The 20,718-nt window shown below is 39.8% G+C and overlaps 1 protein-coding gene across 4 annotated transcripts in view; it reads right to left on the reverse strand.

Moving 5' to 3' along the window:
- LOC101480906 (transcription initiation factor TFIID subunit 4) overlaps positions 1–20,718 on the reverse strand; it is a 101,555-nt gene that overhangs the window by 47,887 nt on the left and 32,950 nt on the right. For 3 of the 4 annotated variants that reach the window (XM_014413212.2, XM_024805568.2, XM_014413228.2), the window contains 2 exons: positions 13,014–13,144; positions 4,657–4,782 (listed from right to left, as the gene is read on the reverse strand). In XM_014413212.2, coding sequence (XP_014268698.1) covers positions 4,657–4,782; positions 13,014–13,144 — 257 coding nt within the window. Of the gene's footprint in view, positions 1–4,270; positions 4,467–4,656; positions 4,783–13,013; positions 13,145–20,718 lie in introns of those variants that run through there. The other variant, XM_076874995.1, reaches the window with a different exon arrangement.

The following is a 20,718-nucleotide window of genomic DNA, read 5'->3' on the forward strand; positions in this document are numbered from 1 at the left end:
CTGGTTTCCCCACTTACAGGAGTGAACAGAGTCGAGAAGGGAAAAGAGGACTGCGTACTAAATGCTGACAAGCTTTGTTGGTTTTGTGTAATTGAGTGTACTGTGCTTAAAAAATGCAGTGTAGTATAGTATACAAACAGTCTGGGAATGTATTCTGGAGCTGTTTTGCAATGTTGAAATTTCATTTTGTTGCCAAAAATGAATTATGAGGACAATCAGAGGGTTATTTTTCTTTGATTAAGCTCTGGGTTCTATGTGGAAACAGCAAAGTTAACATATTCTCCCAAATATTTAGAGTGAAACTTGTCATACTTCTTTAAGTTACCGCTGATAGTATTTATAAATCTGATCAATCTTATTTCCTTTACAAATTACAGGCAAAAAATAATAATATCCACCAACAAACCATCAAGCTTCACCGTAAATCTTTCTTTTTATGAAACTTTAAGTCAATAAATGGCTCACTTATGCAATATAAGAACATAACATTATGAATTATTGAGAGTTTTAACATATTCAGCGATCTATATCTCTCAAATGAAGGATGAACATGAAATACTATGTATAAAGAAGCTCCTTTTTAGTTTAGTGAACTGAGCCAAAAACATAACATTTAAAGTGAAACAGTTATTAGAGGAAGTCAGAAAAATCGAACCAAAAATTCAAGTTAAATCATCAGCCACTCCCTAACAGTATGTAAGTGTTTTAGGATGGATTTTTCCTGCTTTCCCTTAAATCAGTCTGTTATATTGGCTGCAGAGTATCAAAGCAAGTGTACCATAAAACAGATGTGATACCTATAAAGCTGTAAAGGGAAAAAAAGCAGGAAAAGTAAAACGAATACATGATTAAATAATAGAGAAAGTACTACAATATTATCAAGCACTGTTTGTGTAGTATATCGTTCAATTTTCTTTCCAAACTTCTCCTTGAACTGAAACGCCATGGCAACAAGAGCCAAAAAGCCACAGACGTGGCTCTGAGGTGAAGTCAGACTTTCCTCAACGAAGCTCAGGCAATCCAAACAGCCCCGAGGTAAGCCCTTCTAACAGAACTTGGCTACATTTGCAAAAGTTCTTCAGTAATCCTGTTAATAAAGAGAGCTTTCCAAAGAAAAAAAAATGATTACAGTGCTCAACCATGTAGAACTGTGACATGACAAAGAGGATCCTAAAGCTGCACTTTTTCTTTTTTAAACAACCAACTTTACAGTTTAGTTTCCTGCTGAGGCAATGTCTTTTTTTTCCATCTTAAAAAAAACAGAAAACAAAAAAAAAACAGATAGGTCATGGGGTTTGGTGGCCCTGTTCATCAACTAGAGGATTTTCTAATATCCTGCATGGCAGGACTGGAGCGTAATAATGCAATTAAGACAGTGAGGTGTGCTGCAATGAGAATCTTTACTGTGGGACATTGGCTCCATTCAAAATTAATTAAATTAACCTAGCTTCTGCTAATGTTACACTGCAGGGCATTTTCATTTGCAAAAGATTCTCTTTCTTTTTCTGGTCAGTGGTGATCTTCTTTTACTGAGAGACAAATGTCTTTACATGCACAAAGCTGAGATCAGAATACTGGCCATGTGTCAGTGCTACTAGCACCCCATTAGTTTTGATCATTTTTTTAAGGCTAGGGCAAGTAGTCCTGTTCTAAATGTCCTGTGCTACAATGTTTAACTGGACGAAAGTAACCTTCAATCTGGAACAATTTTAAAGAACAGAGAATTAGGTGTCTAACTATTGTCCAGTTTCACATTTCACCACCTTTTAGGCTTATGCATCATTTTTGTTTGCTTGTTTATAAAGGAGATCATAATCAAAATAAAACTCCGTTATTGTATTTCCACCTTTACCTCAAGGATCTTTAATTATTACGGCTTTAAAAGGGAAGGCAAGCTTTAAAAAGGGAGTAACCGCTCCAGATGACTAACTAGCATAAGCAGGATAAGCACATGGCTAATTGTCATATCATTACATAACGCACAGTAACAAGCGAATTCGCAAACTGCAGTTTATAAAATGCCGTCTTAACTAAAAAAGAAAATTTATAAACCAGCACGTATTTATTAGGTGTACTTTATCACAAAGATTGGCTAACATACCAGTTAGTTCCTTGGTACCAGCTGAGCATCATTTAAATGGGACAGCCTACCTGAGTATTGCTGACCATTGCTGAGATAAGATAATGTGCTATGTCACAGAGACAAAAAGGTTAAGTTCACTGTACTCAAATGGCTTCTACAATCACCAGATGCACCAATCCAACAGAGCCCCTTTGGGATATAGTAGAACAGGACATTCGCATCATATTCAATGACAAATCAACTGTGTAGTGCTGTCACGTCAATACGGACAAAATCTGAGCAATGTTTACAGCACCTTGGTGAATCTTCGCCACAGAGAATTAAGGTGGTTCTGAATGCAAAAAAGGATCCAACCCTGTCCTAGCAAAGTGTACCTCATCTGTCATCTGATGAAAAAACGTTTTGTTTTGTTTTTTCAATTGACTACACATGGAGCAAAAGGTTTTTGCTATTACACACTGAAAGTAAATCATTATTTTTAAGGTTTGTAGGTTAATATTAAATATGGATCACGCTTCGTTTTAGATGTTTGTGTAATAGCTAAGATAAAGTGTACTCTACTTGCAAAACCCAACAAACCTATCAGCTAATTCTTTGATGATCTCCACCAATATATTATAGCTGCTATTGTTTTGTGAGTCTGTCCATGTGTGTGCATCATCAAGGTAAAGGCCTGGAAAAAATACTGCAGCGGGAAGTAGCTCAAAGGCAGTTCTGAGTTTTTTTGGCAGATGTTTATGGAGACGGGCGACAAATTAAGGGAAAAAAACAAAACAACAATAACACTGAGTCTTAGAAAGCTTTTGGGAGAAGTGCTGCCAGAACAGCTTTAACTCACCTTGGCAATGATTGCACAAATCTCCTGAACTTCTACAAAAGGGATGGAACATCACTACTCAAACGGTTATTTAAGTTTTGATGATGGTGCTGATATTGTTCCAGAATCTCCTACAGGTATTCAGTCGGGTTACGCTGTGCTGACTGTTACAACCATACTATGTTATTCCCATTATTTTCACACTCAAGCCTTTAAGTAACTCCTTGAAAAGTATAGATAGGTTAGGTTTTTGCTCTTACTATGAACCATGTAAAGTTTGCTGCAATAGGTGTAAGGCTGCTGGGGGATTCCCATGATGCATTGAGTATTTCTTCTTCAGTTACTTTTCTCACTCACTATCTGTTAATAGACCTCTCTGCATTGAATCATATTTGTTATTAATCTCTGACTCTCTTCCACAGGATGTCTTTTATCCTGTCTTCCTCCTCTCACCCCAACTGGTCGTGGCAGATGGCCCCGCCCCTCACTGAGCCTGGTTCTGCCGGAGGCTTCTTCCTGTTAAAAGCGAATTTTTCTTTCCCACTGTCGCCAAAGCGGTTGCTCATAGGGGGTCATATGATTGTTGGGGTTTCTCTGTATTATTGCAGGGTCTACCTGACAATATACAGCACCTTGAGGCGACTGTTGTTGTGATTTGGCGCTGTATAAATAAAACTGAATTGAATTGAATTAAGACCACTCCCTGGATTAACAGAGCACTATCCACCCTTCCTAACATACACTGTGTAGTAAGATTGGAACAGCTGTATAGGTGCTTCTGGCTTCAGATACATTGTAGCTGCTGCAAGGAAACGGCGAGAGAAAGCGATGTGTGATCCAGCCTATTGTAAATAGGACAGTTGATGTATAGCTTAAGGTAAACTGAGGTAATTTTGCCTCGTTCAATTTTTTCTTCTTCCATTTTTTATAAATCTTTCAGGCTATTTTTTATATTTCAATTTCATTTTATTTAGTTGTCTCAAGGCGCTTCCTATAAAAAGGTAAATAAAAAATGTTACATTATCGTTAGGGCAAAATGTGCCCACTATATTACAGTCCCTGAACCCTGAACCCCTCACTGTAGGGGTCAAATGTTCAGGTTTTCCCTTAATTTGTCACTTACTTGTCTACAAACAGAATTTCTCAAAATCTTATATTATTTTTTACATGAGATCAAAATGAATTAAGTTTGAAGATATTTGAGGTCTGACCCATGACTACTGAGCACCAGTGGGTAAGACTAGATATTACTAAAGAACAGTCTTTAATTTCTAATGCTATCTTATTCCAAACAAACCCCAAAATGATTAACTTCTTGCACATCATTAGAAAAACATTTGGATGATCTGATCTGACTTGCTGTTTATTTTTTGAAAACAGCTCAGGTGATACAGATTGCACCTGAGCTGTCAGGACTTGTGATAGAAGGATGTTTTACAGGTAATACATGCTGCGGATAAGTGTGTTTGTTAGCTTCATAGTGCATGCGGGTTGTGTAAGGTTTTTCCCCTCCTTGCTGTGTCCGGGGAGGAAGAGCCAGGACAGAGGAGCCCTTAGGCCAGGAGCCTGGGAGGACAAAGGGAGGTCACTTCATCCACTGGTGTCACACTCTAATTCATCTGTCAGGGCCTGCACACGAGCAACATGCTCACACATGCACACAACGGTACACAAGTTCACACTGTTGCACAGGGACATAACTTTCACACACAAACACACACACACACAACAGGATGATAAGGCGACAGTAACTTACTTTAGCGGCTTTCAAAAGGATCTCTCTCTCCTGCTCATCCTTCCGCTGCTTCTCGATTCTCTCCAGCTGCTCAAAGAAGCGAAGCTGAGAGCGAACGTCTGCAGACTGCTCGTAGCACTCATCGTCCTGACAAGCAGATAGAGATAATTACTGTTTCAATGGTAATAGTTGAACAAGTCCCACTCAGCAGCTACTTCTAAGGCTTTAGCCACGTACTTCAAAACTCTGGGTTGCCTTCAGTTCAGATATTTCAAACTGAAAATAAGGTCAAGATGGTTGTGATATTAATAAGAAAACAGAATATTTCAAATGTAAGACACTTAGAAGACTCTTCCTCGCTGTTAATGATTTGTTTACTTCATGATTTACATTTGAGGTTAGTCTTCTCACGTGTCTGCTAGTGTACATCTATATTCCCTGGGCAGCACATTTAATACTACACAGTTAGGTATGTAGGTATTTGGACAGTTACACAGTTTTCCAGTTTTCTACCACCTCAGTGTATTTTAAATCAATCAATATGTGATTGAATTACAGACCATCATCTTTAATTGGAGGGGTTTAACAAAACTATCACATTAACCATTTAGGACTTAAAGCATTTTGAAGCACTCAAAAGTAACTGGACATGGTAACATAATTTTAAATATATGAACTGTTTTCAATACTTGGATGAAAATCCTCTGCAGTCACTGACTGCCTGCAGGCTAGAACTCATGGACATCACCAAATGCTGGGTCTCTTCCCTTGGCATGCTCTCCTTGGCCTTTCCTGTAACCACCTTCAGTTGCTGTTTGCTTGTTTCTCTCTCGGCATACAATTTTGTCTTCAGAAAATGAATTTCAACTCTCAATTGGGTTGAGATGAGGTAACTGAGTTGGCCATCGAAGAATATCCCATCTGCTTTTGCAGTATACTTTGGGCTATTATTCATTCGTATTGTAAAAAGCTGCCCGATCAGTTTTGCAGCATTTTGTAGAATCTCAGCAGACTAAAGCCTTGTGCACTTGAATCCTAATAGTAGCCATACATGCCCAAGCCATAACACTGACTCCACCCTTTTTGATAGAGAATATGGTATGCTTGGGATAATGCTTCTCCATACTTTTCTCTTCCCATCATTCTGGTACAAGTTAGTCTAGGTTTCATCTGGTTTCGACTTGGTTAGAAGATTTGAAGTTACTGAGCTGGCCAGTACATTCACGTTTTCTGAGAAAGTACCAGGTTGTTTATTTGGTCACTCCTAAGGTTTTTGACATCTCTCTTCACTTACGCTGATGTCTATCTGGACCTCATATTAAGAGTTCCAGTGAAAATATACCTTCTGCAAGTTCAACACTTGGAATCAACTGCAGATGTTTTATCTGCTTAAGCTGTCATGCAATAATGAGGGAACAGTCCTCAACAGGCTGTGGACTGTTGCTATGCAGTGTCACGCCTTTTTCAATATGTCATATCATTACTAATTACCTTAAAAACACTGATTTTGATTTAATGGTGTAAAAAAATCCACCTAATTTTCTAATCCTTTTCCCCTAAACAGATAGGATATTTATCCAGCGCAGTGACTAACTGTAGTTCCAGATTAACTAAATCTTCTTAAACTATTGTATTAAAAAATTACAGTAGATTGCTATGACCATACAAATCTATATTTAAAATCAATTATTTGTTGAGAAGCAACCATAATTCCTTCAGCATTTTTTGGTTAAACAATGAAAAGAAACTTTAAAACACAAGTCAACTGGAACACCACCAGTCTGAACACATCAACAAACTTTTTCTATTTACAGACATTGCTTCTCTTTACCAATGTCACATCACTTCCCACTTGGGAGATAGAAAGGCAAGAGTAAAAACAACTTTTTTAGGCCATCAAAAGTTAATAGGATAATTGCTTATTTCTCATGTTTCTGTGCGACTGCATGTGTCTCATGCATCTCTGTTCTTGCTTGCACTTGATTTCTATATCACTCTCTTCTGTGTATTTCCATGAGTGGATGAGAGACGCCGAGCGGCACAGAGCACAAAGACACATCAGAGGAGACTCATCACCAGCCCCCTTCCACTCTCCCGCCCCCCTTTTCCTTCTCTCTCTCTCATCCAGCTTCCCTCCTCTTTGTTGCAGCGCTGAGCCTGCACTCTTGCCGTACCTCCCGCCGCCGCTCCTGCCGAAGCCCGGCTGCACTTTAAGGCCGCTTTGTCTTTCGGTCTTTTCTCTCTCTCTCTCTTTTTTTTTCGCTGATGTCAACAGAGCTGGGCTCACAGTGCTTCATGCCTCCTTCACACACACCTCATTTACAAAACCACAAAAAAGGCAAAGAACGAATGGAAAGAAGAATCACAAAACAAGACGGGGACAGCAGTAGCAATGCTCTTCCTCGCTCCTCCTCATCCTCCCGTCTTGGCATCAAGAAAAACACATTTTCAAAAGTTTCTCCCCCCCGACACACCCCCATTTCTCATAACGATGCAAAGATATAGCCTTCCAGCAGAGATGAATTTGTGCTTTAATGTTTACCAATTAAATGTGGTTATATAGTTATATTTAAGGGCTACAAGAAGTAAAGTCACCAATAATAACAAAAGTATGCAGCTGTAGGTAGACGGGCACTTACAAGTTCTTTTATAAGTTTTGACTGGCTGAAAACTCTGAGCTCTGGCGCTTTGTATCAACTTAAAGGTAAATAAGAGTTCTGACATTAACTTTTACGTGTTTATAGTTCCATTTTTGTCTGTGAGTTAACAAGTAAACGGGAAAAAATGCATATGTGCATATGCCAGTGTGTATTTACATGACTGTTGAAGCATACAAATGCCTTCATATCCATGGCAGTTTAGTTTTGCATGTTTGCTACAATATCCCCATGGATTTTATTCCCTATCTTGAGTGTTTTGTGTATTTCTAAGTACGGTGACAGTCTAGCTAGGATTCATTTAGTACCATTGGTGGCCCTTTGTAACACTGTATGCAGCCCCTGAACAGAAGAAGGAAAAAATTGTTGACTGAACCTTTCATTCATCAACAGTTTATGTCATATCATGATAAAGTGGTGCCAAAAAAAACTACAGCAGCATTTCTCTTTAATTTCAGCTCTTGTGTTCTGCCCATAAAAGCAGCTTACGATGTATAAACAACGCAGGTTCAAGAAACCTGTCTGTCCTCTCCGTGATGGCTGAAAAGACTATAAACCAGAACAAACATGACAATTACCTTATACACTCAACAAAAATATAAACGCAACACCTTTGTTACTGCTCCCATTCCCCATGGGATGGACGTAGAGACCTAAAATTCATTCCAGATACACAATATAACCATCCCTCCCAAACAGTGGTCACAAATCAGTCCAAATGTGTGGTAGTGGGCACATCTGCTATATTGAGATAATCCATCCCACCTCACAGGTGTGCCACATCAGGATGCTGATCTGACATCATGAGTAGTGCACAGGTGTACCTCAGACTGCCCACAACAAAAGGCCACCCTGGAATGTGCAGTTTTGTCTCACAGCAAAATGCCACAGATGCCACAAGCAATGAGGGAGCGTGCAATTGGCATGCTGACAGCAGGAATGTCAACCAGATCTGTCGCCCGTGCATTGAATGTTCATTTCTCAACCATAAGCCGTCTCCACAGGCGTTTCAGAGAATATGGCAGCGCATCCAACCGGCCTCACAACCGCAGACCTCGTGTAACCACACCAGCCCAGGACCTCCACATCCAGCAGGTTCACCTCCAAGATCGTCTGAGACCAGCCACCCAGACAGCTGCTGGAACAATTGGTTTGCACAACCAAACAATTTCTGCACAAACTGTCAGAAACCGTCTCAGGGACGCTCAACTGCATGCCCGTCGTCCTCATCGGGGTCTTGACCTGACTCCAGCTCGTCGCCGTAACAGACTTGTGTGGGAAAATGCTCACATTCGATGGCGTCTGGCACGTTGGAGAGGTGTGCGCTTCACAGATGAATCATGGTTCACATTGTTCAGGGCAGATGGCAGCTGAGAATGTCCCAGTTCTTGCATGGCCAGCATACTCACCGGACATGTCACCCATTGAGCATGTTCGGGATGTGCTTGACCGGCGTATACGACAGCGTGTACCAGTTCCCACGAATATCCAACAACCTCGCACAGCCATTGAAGTGGAGTGGACCAACATTCCACAGGCCACAATTGACAATCTGATAGACTCCATGCGACGATGTGTTGCACTGCATGAGGCAAATGGTGGTCACACCAGATACTGACCGGTTCTGGGTCCCCAGACCCCCAATAGCGCAAAAAACTGCACATTCCAGGGTGGCCTTTTGTTGTGGGCAGTCTGAGGTACACCTGTGCACTACTCATGATGTCAGATCAGCATCCTGATGTGGCACACCTGTGAGGTGGGATGGATTATCTCAATATAGCAGATGTGCCCACTACCACACATTTGGACTGATTTGTGACCACTGTTTGGGAGGGATGGTTATATTGTGTATCTGGAATGAATTTTAGGTCTCTACATCCATCCCATGGGGAATGGGAGCAGTAACAAAAGTGTTGCGTTTATATTTTTGTTGAGTGTATAAACCACCATACTCTGATTACACATTACAATCTCAAACTATACGTTTGATGTGTTTTTTTCTCTGCTGCCCTTAATCATATGGTAGCTACCTAATAGGGGTGCAACGATACACAAAATTCACGGTTCGGTTCGATACTTTGGTGTCACGGTTCAATATTTTTTCAATACAAAACAAATGTTCATGCCTTTTTAATTTGTCATTTATTAAAATTATAAATACCGTATTTTCACGACCATAAGGCGCACTTAAAAGTCTTAGATTTTCTTCAAAAAGTGCGGCGCGCCCTATAGCGCGGTGCGCCCTATGTGTTGTAAGGAGGACGTAGTAGAGAACACCATGAGAACGTTAAAGGGTGAAGTGTGGGCGTTGATCGTATATACCGGGACAATCGCACATACCTGTATAAAAGAACAGGTATGTGCATTATGCAGGACATCGTTGTTTTAACAACCCTGAAAATGGCAAAGAGACACGCTTACGAAGCACAGTTTAAACTGAAGGCCATCAGCTACGCGGAGGAACATGGAAATCGAGCAGCGGCGAGAGAATTTAAGATTAACGAATCGATGGTTCGCAAATGGAGGAAGCTGGAAAACAAGCTCCGGCAGGTCAAGAAAACGCAGCTGAGTTTCCGCGGACATAAGGCGAGGTGGCCCGAGTTGGAGGAAAGACTCGAGCGGTGGATCATCGAGCAAAGAGCGAGCGGGAGAAGCGTTTCGACGGTCACCATTCGGCTAAAAGCAGTTTCACTAGCTGAAGAGATGAACATTGAACATTTCCAAGGAGGTCCGTCTTGGTGCTTTCGTTTTATGAAACGGTGCCATTTTTCCACCCGGACCAGGACTACGGTAGTGCAGCAACTTCCAGCGGATTACGGTATAAGGAAAAGCTGGCCATCTTCCGCTCCTACTGCAGCAAACACATCGGCGACAAAAACATCCAGCCCAGCCACATCACAAACATGGACGAGGTCCCGCTCACTTTTGACATCCCGGTGAGTCACACTGTGGAGAAGAAGGGGACCAGCACGGTAGCGATACGCACAACGGGGTATGAAAAGTCTTCTTTTACTGTTGTGCTTGGCTGCCATGCTAATGGACAGAAACTGCCGCCTATGGTGATTTTTAAGCGAAAGACTTTGCCTAAAGAGAAGTTTCCAGCAGAAATCATCATTAAGGCAAATGAAAAGGGCTGGATGGATGAGGAAATGATGAAAGAGTGGCTGAGGGAGGTGTATGTAAGGAGACCAGGTGGTTTTTTCCACGCATCACCATCGCTGTTGATCTGTGACTCTATGCGTGCCCATCTCACAGCCGATGTGAAAAAACTTGTGAAGCAAATGAACTGTGAGCTTGCTGTCATTCCGGGAGGAGGCCTGACAAAGGAACTCCAACCGCTGGACATCGGTGTGAACCGCCCGTTCAAAGTAAGGCTGCGAGCGGCCTGGGAGCGATGGATGACCGGTGGAGACCACAGTTTCACTAAGAGTGGAAGGCAGCGCCGGGCGAGTTACGCCACAATTTGCCAATGGATTGTAGATGCTTGGGCTAACATGTCTGCTGGCACTGTTGTTCGAGCTTTCGCAAAAGCCGGCATCGTTTCCGAGGAGCCGCACGGCACGGAAAGTGACTCTGACGGTGAAGACAGTGAACCTGGCATGTTTGATGGAGATTTAGCGCAGCTGTTCAATTCAGACACAGAGGATGAGGACTTCGATGGGTTTGATTGATGATAAAAATGTGAGTACCAAACTCAGTTTTGCTCCTGCTTTATTTTTAAATATGCACACTTGTATGCTTGTGTGTTGTTGATGATGACGATTACCGGCAATAGAAATGTGAGTAAGGTACCGAATTCAGGTTTGCTCCCGCTTTATTTTTAAATACGCATACGGTACTTGTATGCGCCCTATGATCCAGTGCGCCTTATATGTGTGTTAAATACAGTAAGGGCACACATAACTGAGACTGCGCCTTTTAGCACAGTGCGCCTTATGGTCGTGAAAATACGGTATATATTTTAACTCAAAAGTACAGTTTTTAAATTTAATGTTGCTGAAACAAAAGTAATTAAAAAAATAAATATATCTGATTGAGGAATCACTCATCTTTGGAAAAGAGAATTTATTACAGAGAAATGGCTCTTTCCAAAATAAAAGCTATACTATACGCTTCTTCTGGGCTATATTCTCAGCAGCATATTGTAGCGGGTCAGGGCTGTTCGGGGTTCTGTTTGTACAGTTATGTTTTGTTTATGTTGCCATAGTGACGGGTGACGCCCTCTCGCTGCGACAGTGTGTCCTTCCGGGGTCAGAGGGCGCCCTGTGTGTTGTTGTTGTTGCTGTGCGGTTGCCGCACTGAGCAGTTAGCTAGCGGCAGTGTTCTTCTGCAGATGTCAATAAACGGCTGTGCTCCCTGGCTAGCTCACGGGAAGCAAGACCAAACGACACCTCCGTCTCCACCTTGTCTGAGCTCGCCACAATATTAAACATATCAGGTCCCCATAAGGAGAATCATGTGCTAACGGCTGTCTAAATGACTCGGGTAAAGTTTGTAGCATGCATGCTTGTTGTTTTTGTCTGCTTCCACTTGTCTTTGCACTAGGATGATGTCGGCGTAAACGTGCAGTCATATTCGTTGTGTTCCCACTAGTGCTGTCAGCGTTAATCTCATTAAAATGACGTTAACGCCACAACATGGCAAATATCCGTTAACGAGCTACCCCTGATCACCCCGTGTGTGGGGCTAGACGGCCAACACATTAACGAGCTAACTGCGCTAACACACTAGTTCCCACCCATGTAATTGAGCATTGCGTGGCACATCCAACATACTGTTTTACTTTAGTCCATAACGCGCTTACCTTCAGGGTCATACGTCACATGAAAACCAAAATAATTCCAAACGCCAGATCTGAATGAGGGTGGGGGAGGTTCAATTTGCCATGTTGCAAGAAGAGCTTAACTTCTGTCTCGCTAGCTTGCCCTGCGCTCTTCCTTCTGATGATGCTGTCTGTGTTGAGCGCTCAGTGGATCTGCGCTCGACAGTACAGTCGAGCGCAGATCCACTGAGCGCTCAACACAGACAGCATCGATACGAGTATCGTTGCACCCCTACTACCTAAACAGGCACTTAGTCAGATTGTCTTATAATAAACCGGATAGTACTCGCTGCATGCTGGGGCATGTGTGGTAAGGGTGTGAGACACACAGTCACTCATTATTCAGTATTATCACAATATCGCTATAAAAAGGTCTATAAATACTGTAATTCTACGACACATAGCAGTACATTGGTATATTCATATGACAGGAAATAATTCCCATAAAAAGGAGAAAGCCCCCCCCAAATAATCAATTTTTCATTGTCAGTGTAAATCATTATTATTCAAATGTAATCAATCCCATGTACTCATTTATTGTTCTGTTCACTCTACCCTCCTTCACTGGATAACGGCCACCACAAAAAAACTCATACTTGTTATAAAGTATGAGGCTCATAAAATTAAATCTTGGCAGGTGGCTGATCTGATCATAGTTGTCTTTTATTGTGTTTTGCTGTGTTTCAGTTCGTGGTGCTTCATTTGCCTCACTCAAGTGACATGCAACAGTAAGACTACGGTTTCAGAAATGCAGCTGCATGATTATTACATTTTTTTTCATGCTGAAACTGTACTGAGCTCAAAGTGACAGCCCTTGTCAAGCCCCTCAACATATCTTTTTTGAGTGTGTGTGTGTGTGTGTGTAGGGGGCAGAACATATTTATTTGCAAACGTCCTACCTTACAGGAGTCCAGTCGGTGCTGTGCGATAGTAGAAACCTTTTCTACTACCGTCCGAAGCCGTGACTGCGTGGCGTGTGAGATGAATGTCACTGTCTCCATGGGGACTTCCGTAATTCCAAACTTTTTAGCTGCGAAAGATATATTAACACACACATTTAGGACAAGATGACATTTCTATGATCAGATAGGGTTTTGCAAATATTTCTTACTTTGCCCAGGTTTATCAACAACTGCTCAAATACATATGGAGACTATTTTAGGATTTTTATTTAGATATTTTTAATTTGTCTGAGAGAATAAGTCCTTTTTTGCATTTGTTCATTTTTTTGGTCACTAGTAAGTTAATGAAGCACATTTCCGGTGTGGTGTTCTTTCAGTTTTCAACATTCCTTTCTCGAGTAGGGTCCCCCTCTACAGTTTGAGAAACTCTAACTCCACTATCTTGCTCTGCAATTGGCACCAAAAGCCCTTCTTCTTTGGAGACCTACTTTGAGGTGAAGGGCCACTTCAACCAGCACCTGCTGCAGCACTGAAGAACTGGTTCATGTGCCTTTACACAAAGAGAACAAGGACAATCACTGCCAGCTGCAGGCCAAGAAGGTGAAGTTGGAGTTCATCTGAAGGATGAGAGACTCATTTGAGAGGCCACTGATTGCAAACATAAATGGCGAAGACTCGTGTACATGTGCTCACATATATGTCCTAAAAACAGAACCTAAAACTCTGGGGAATCACTGGATTAGTACATCATTAGTGTCAAACAGATGCATTCTTTGGACACACCAGTACATAGTACTTTTGCTTCTTATAATTTCATCTATTTCATTAAATCCTAAAATATTGATCCTCCACTTTACCAACAAGGAGTTTTCTAATGTAACATCTGTTCCACATTTAATTTACTTAATGTTATAAAACAGGTCATAAGTCACTGTTATATCGTCACTTAAATTGCTGCTAAGACTTAAGTATGTATATATATGTATATATTGTACTATTCTTAGTTAGCGTATTGTCTGTCTTGTCTTAATGTTGGTTTAAAATGGAGCACTGTAACAAAAAATAATTTCCCCCAGGGATCAATAAAGTATTCTGATTCTGATTCTGATTCTGATTAAGAAAAGCAGCAGATAAGCAGGTAGAATTAAAACACATACAGTGCATCTGTAAAATATTCACAATGCTTCACTTATTCTACAGTTTGTCATATTACAGCCTTATTCTGAAATGGATTAATTAACTTTTCACCTCAAAATTATAAATACAATATCCCATAATGAGAAAGGGAAAAAAAGTTTGTTTGATGTACAGATTTATTAAAAATAAAAAACAAATATATAACATATACATACAGGTCCATCCTGTTTCCACTGATATTTTATCAGATGTTTCTAAAACTTGATTGAAGTTCACCTGAGATAAAATCAGTTGTCTGGAAATGATTTGGAAAGACACACATGCCTATATAAGGTCATATAGCTCACAGTGCATGTCAAAGCACAAAAGAGCATGAAGTCCAAGGAAATGTCTGTAGACCTCGGACACAGCATTATATCCAGGCAAAGATCTCAGAAAGGGTACAGAAAAACTTCTCCAGCATTTAAGGTCACAATGAGCGCAATGGCCTCAGTCATGAATAAATGGAAGAAGTTTGAAATGACCGGCTGGCCAATCTGAGCAATGGTGGTAGAAGGGCCTTAAAAGAGAGAGGGAGGTGACCTAGAATCCAATGGTCACTCTAACAGAGCTCCAGCATTGTTCTGTGGAGAGTGGAGAACAGTTCAAAAGGACAATAATTTCTGCAGCCCTCCACCAATCAGGTCTGTACGGTAGAGTGGCCAGATGGAAGCCATTCCTCAGCAAAAGCCCAATGACAATCCGCTTGGAGTTTGCCCAAAGCTACCTGAAGGACTCTCAGACCACGAGAAACTCTTTGGACTGAATGCTAAGTGTCATGTCTAGTGGAATCCAGGTATCACTCATCACCCGGCCAACACCATCCCTACACAAAATAACCTGCTCCAGAGCCCTCTGGACCTCAGAGGTTCACCTTTTAACAGTTACCCTAAGCACACAGCCAAAAACAAAAGGGGGCTTTGGCACCAGCCTGTAAATGTCCTTGAGTGGGCTAGCCAGAGCCCTTGACTTGAACACGATTGAACATCTCTGCAGAGATCTGAAACTGGCTTTGCACCAACACTCCCCATCCAACCTGCCTGAGCTTGCGAGATCCTGCAAAGGCGAATGGGAGAAGCTGCTTAAAAACAGGTTTGCTAAGCTTGTAGCGCCAAGCTTAAAACACTTGAAACTGTATTAGCTGCCGATGGTGCTTCAACAAAGTATTGTGCAAAGGATGTAAATATGTACGTACATGTTATATTTATGTTTAGTATTTTTAATAAATTTGCAAGAATTTCAAACCTCACTTTTTACTTGGTCATTATGGGATATTTGGTGAAAAGTGATTATAATCTATTTTGGATTAAGGCTGTAACATGACAACATTTGGAACAAATGAAATGCTGTGAATACTTTTCAGATCCAGTGCACAAGCTCACACACCCCTCCCAAAGAAGTCAAGAAGTAAAAGCACATCAACAGATGACCACAAACTCCATTGAGTACCTTCACTTATGCACACATATACACCCACTGTACTTACACATTCATACAGAAAAACTGTCTGGATTAGTATGTGCAATTAACTCCCAGAAAGAAGACTCATTGCACAGAAAAGTTAATTTGTTTCACAGTCTTAGTGCAAATTCTCAAGTGGCTTTACCAGCTAAGCTCCTTCAAGTGTGTAAACGACATTGACCATCTCTTTTCATAGAAGGATAATTTAGTTTCCTTGGAGCAAAACTCATCTGAAGTCATAACAAAAGAGAGGAGGACAGACTTTGGTAGGGTTACTATCTGTTTCCAACTTCCTTTTAAATTATTCCATTAACATAATTTTCTCTCTGGCACCCTTTTAAGTAAACCACACCAATTATTTAAATCAGCTGAACAATACATACACTTCTCAGCAGCTAAAGCTTTGAAACGGATGGAAGGAGCCCTGTTAGCCTTATAATTACAGTGGCAATACATGTGGCAAAGTCACAAGGTCAAAGAAAAACGCTAATAGGCTCCTGCTCCCTAAAAAATGCAATCTATCAGGGACATTAATATTTCAGACAAAGTTTAAGAGACTTAGCCGCAGAGAGAGAACAAAAACATATTCTTCAACTTGATACAGATCATTATTCTTCACCTAGAAAAAGCATGTAAAACAGCGAGAAAACGACTAATGATCTGCTATAACATTTCGTTTAATTCTGACTAAAATAGCATTAAGAATAAAAAGACAAGCACCAAAGACTGTAACACTTCCAGTTGCGTGGTTAATTCAACTCATTTAAGCTACCTTGTGTATGATTTTTTTTGCCAAACTACTGACACTAATGATGGCAGTGTTGTTCAGTGAAATAAAGAACTAAACATTTATATTGAAAACTGATATATAGATTCTACAAGGTGACATTACCTCTGACATTACCTCCAATGCCTCTATCTGGAGAAAATTAAATTTATAAACAGATATTGTCAAAATAGAAGCTGTCTGTGAAACAGGATGTTTTAAAAACTCAAAACTCAAGTATATCCAAGATTGTGTAATTGCCTAACTTAGCATAAATGCAGCCGGTTTCTCGGAGTGCTGTGGTTTTTAAGACCTTAGAAATTCTTCTTCAAAACTTTCTCTGAATTCACAATGTGTTCCACCAAAAATTTGTTTAGGAAAAGACATAAAACTGATTTTTTAATATTTATTTATTAAATTTGTTTTAACCACCAACCATGTTTCCTTGCAAGCAGTCTTTTTCTTTCTTGTCTGCATTGACACATTGCTAAAATTCCTATGTGTGCATATGAGTAACATATTAGTATACACAAGATAAGCAAAAAGGTAAACCACACATAAAAAAATAACAGGTCTACAATTCTGCTAAAAGTTTAAAAACCATCACAAGATGATGACACATCAATATTGTGTTCAAAACTTATGAGTCCCCTGAGTGGCTCCGTAACAAAAGTCCAGATGGCAAGAAATCTAACTGCAAACAAATGGTATACACCTAAACTCCCTGTTGGAGCTGGTTTAACTGAAAGAATATTTGTTTAAAAAAATAAATAAAATAACATGCTACACTGACTTCAGACCCCACCAGGTGACCAACTGTCCTTGGCTTTTCCCCCCCACTTTTATTTACATGACACAGTAAAAGTCAGTTTTTAGAGTTTACTAGTCAGTAAACCAAAGTTAATCCTTTACATATTTGTGTTCTTCATCGCTAAATCTGCATGTATTACATGTCAACTCTGATAAATAAAAAACTGATAAATAAAAAAACCCAAATAATTTGGCTAATTGAAAGTTGTTTATTCAGCTGCCAAATACTTTTTAAAACAACAGACATAGTGAAATCTCATGATGAGACTCAATCTGCAATGATACTTGGATTTTTTAGTTCCTGTGAAACTTGCTGGTATTGATTGGAAAAAGAGTCTCCCTGAAAAGTACCTGGCAGTGAAAATGGACAAGTCCCATCTGTTGTAGTTTATATCTAAAATAATTGCAACTATGTCATTCCTTCTCAAAATACACAACAAGTTTCCATAACTGGTTTTGATATTTATTTCAGCATCCACTGACCATAACTGACCACTACAAAGTCAGAAAAAAACTTCTCTACTGCACGTCATGAGTCAGTATTTAAGTAAGACCACAACAAGGACCACTTCATTTTCAAATGACAGAGATGCCATCATGCAGAGTCACTTTCCTGTTACAGGCACACCCATTCTACATATGCTTGATGTTATGCCAAGAAAAGACCAAAGCAAATTCTTACAGCAAACGAGAAACAATTACTCACAAAAGCAAAGTCTGAACACTGTACTACAAAAGCCAAGGAGTTTAAGATAGTCTTCTCTCCTCCTCTTATGAAGCAGGTGCAGAGCCGAAAAAACAAATGGGACAAAGAATCGTTAATTCTTTTCAGCAAAGTATTTCACTAACTAGTAAGAAAATTACAGAGAAACCCTGTTATACTGGACAAGTTGGACAGTATTAGCATGTAGTATCCATCCAATAACACTGGTCAACCAATATCTTAGTTCAGCTCAACTATACACTGATATAAAAGATGGATGTAGCTACATCACCAGTCAAGGGCAGTGCTCAATGTCAAAACAAAGGACACGGCACCTTCATTTGGCTAACAACATAAGAAATAGATGATACAGCATGCTTCGTTTTATTGCAATTATTGAGGTCTATCATTTACAAAGCTAACTTCATGTTATATTTAATAACACATAATTGCATTTTGGCACTCAGAAATCAGAAAAGTTCAGCGAAAGAGAGCAGATGGCTGTTTGCCAATAGGCTTCTATAAAAAAATTCAAATTCAAATTCAAATTTTATTTGTCACGTACACAGTCATACACAGTACGATATGTAGTGAAATGCTTGGACAACTGCTCGTGACCTAAAGAAAACAAAAAAAGGAAAAGGCTATGAATAAGATAGGAAATAAATATGAAAAATTAAAAAGGGTAAATTTAACTAGGAAGGAATAAAATATAAATTAAGGTTAAAAATGAAATAACTGTACAATACAAATTAGAATGAAGGGTAAATTTAACTGGGAAGAATAAGATAAAGATAAATATATAAATTAAAGTTGAAAATAAAATAACTGTACAACAAAATACACAATACACAATATAGAACTATATAAGAATGTATGAAGAAATCTAAATATAAATAAATATATACACAATAACAGCAGCTGTACAAGTATTAACCGGAAATGAAGAATATAGTGACCAGTGTTGTGTAAAACCAAAGTCCAGAAGAGCTGGTAATCTTTCTACGACCACAGGAGTTGTAGCAGTAGGGCTGTTCGATATAAGATGATGACATAAAAACATCTATCGCTATTGTTTGTTTCGTGGTGTAGCAAAATAAACTGTTTACGGTAATATTTTTTCATCGTTTTCATGGTCACTGTAGTGGCTATATTAATTTCTTAAAGTTCTCTCTTTCTCTTATATTTAATATAACCACACTACAGACACAAGCGCCTGTTTTTATGCGTTGTGGTAAAAACATCGCGTGTCCGCTTGTTTATTTTCCACATAAACCTTTCACAATAAAGCTCAAGATCCTGTTGAGACTTTTCAAAATAAACTGAATCACGTGAAAGAGTATGCAGAGTATTTACGGATGAGAAGCAAAAAAGAGCCGTCAGGTGCTAAAAAAATAAACCTTAGACTCAAACGTTAGAACAGGCTTTTCCCCGCAGCACACTGTGTAATAAATACTTACAAAGAAAACAGCGGCCGTTAAAACTTATGTCTAAAAATTTATAGTTTCATACATCGTTAAAACACTCGACTCCAGGTACACGATGCCAAGCTGGAAACACTTCACGCAAGTCGAGCTGCCCGAGATTCACAGAATTTACAGAAAATGTTACATTTTTGTGATTTATATCGTCATTGGACGATAGATGTCTTATATCGGGGATATGAGATTTTGGTCATATCGCACAGCCCTATGTAGCGATAGTGATAATTCTTTCTCAGAGATCACAAACAAATACTATTAGTGCTAAAAAGCTTAGCGGATTGGCATAAGTACCTCATTCCTGTTATATTCTGTATAATAAATCAAACTAAAAAAAAAGAGAGATTTGGTAATGTTGCTTAAGAAGGTTTTTGTATTATTAGTAAAATGTACTATTTTGTACAAATTTGAAACGAATTTAAGCAGGGATATGTTCAATGGTTAAATATACTCTAATGCCAACCATGTCTGTGTTAGCCACTTCAGGGTATGCAAGTTTCTTGATAAAAAGAAAAGAAATTAAAATGGGTTTGCAGCATTAGAGATCATTAGCAGCTAGCAGGAAATACTACTTATAGATATTCCAAATACAAATAAAAGGCAATAAGCCAGCAAAACATTATTTGTATTTCATCTTAAGATTTAGCTTTTTAAAAAAATGAAAAAACAAAAAACATTTTCAATAAATGTGGGCTCCCTGTGTGTGTGTGTGTGTGTGTGTGTGTGTGTGTGTGTGTGTGTGTGTGTACCTTTAAGGTACCAGTGGACTATCATTACTTTGAGGAGCTTTCCTAGAGAACTCCAGCTGTGCCTGTGTTCTGGTTCCTGAGATGGGGGTGGAGTGCTGCTTTTTAGCTTTGCAGCCCCCACCACCACCACCACCACAAGCTCAAGGACAAGCCTGGAGAGTTATGAGAGAAGGGAGACAGGTTTGGGAGGCGAGGGCAGCCCAAGTGTTTGTTTGCAGGGGATAAATGAGAGAGGAGAGGAAGCAAGACACGGAGAGACATGAAGATGAAAATAAAGAAGGGGATAGAAAGAGCCAGTCCCCTCTTGAATTCACAATTCAGAAAATACATCAAAAGGGGGTTAGAAAGGGGAAATTAAGACATCTAAGAAAAGAAAAGAAAGAAAGCTACTACAACCAGTGTTTCCATGGGGGCAACCAGGGCAGGAAAGGTCACAATTAAGTTTTTTGCAGGATGCTAAATGTTAAATCGGAACAAAGTTGGTGCTTTTGCAGGAAGAAGAGCAGCCGAGCCTTTCTGATTGAGTGGAGCTGGCAGGCTCGGGGAGCCTCCCTCG

Source organism: Maylandia zebra, linkage group LG1 (genome assembly GCF_041146795.1).
Source record: "Maylandia zebra isolate NMK-2024a linkage group LG1, Mzebra_GT3a, whole genome shotgun sequence".
Lineage (NCBI taxonomy): Eukaryota > Metazoa > Chordata > Actinopteri > Cichliformes > Cichlidae > Maylandia > Maylandia zebra.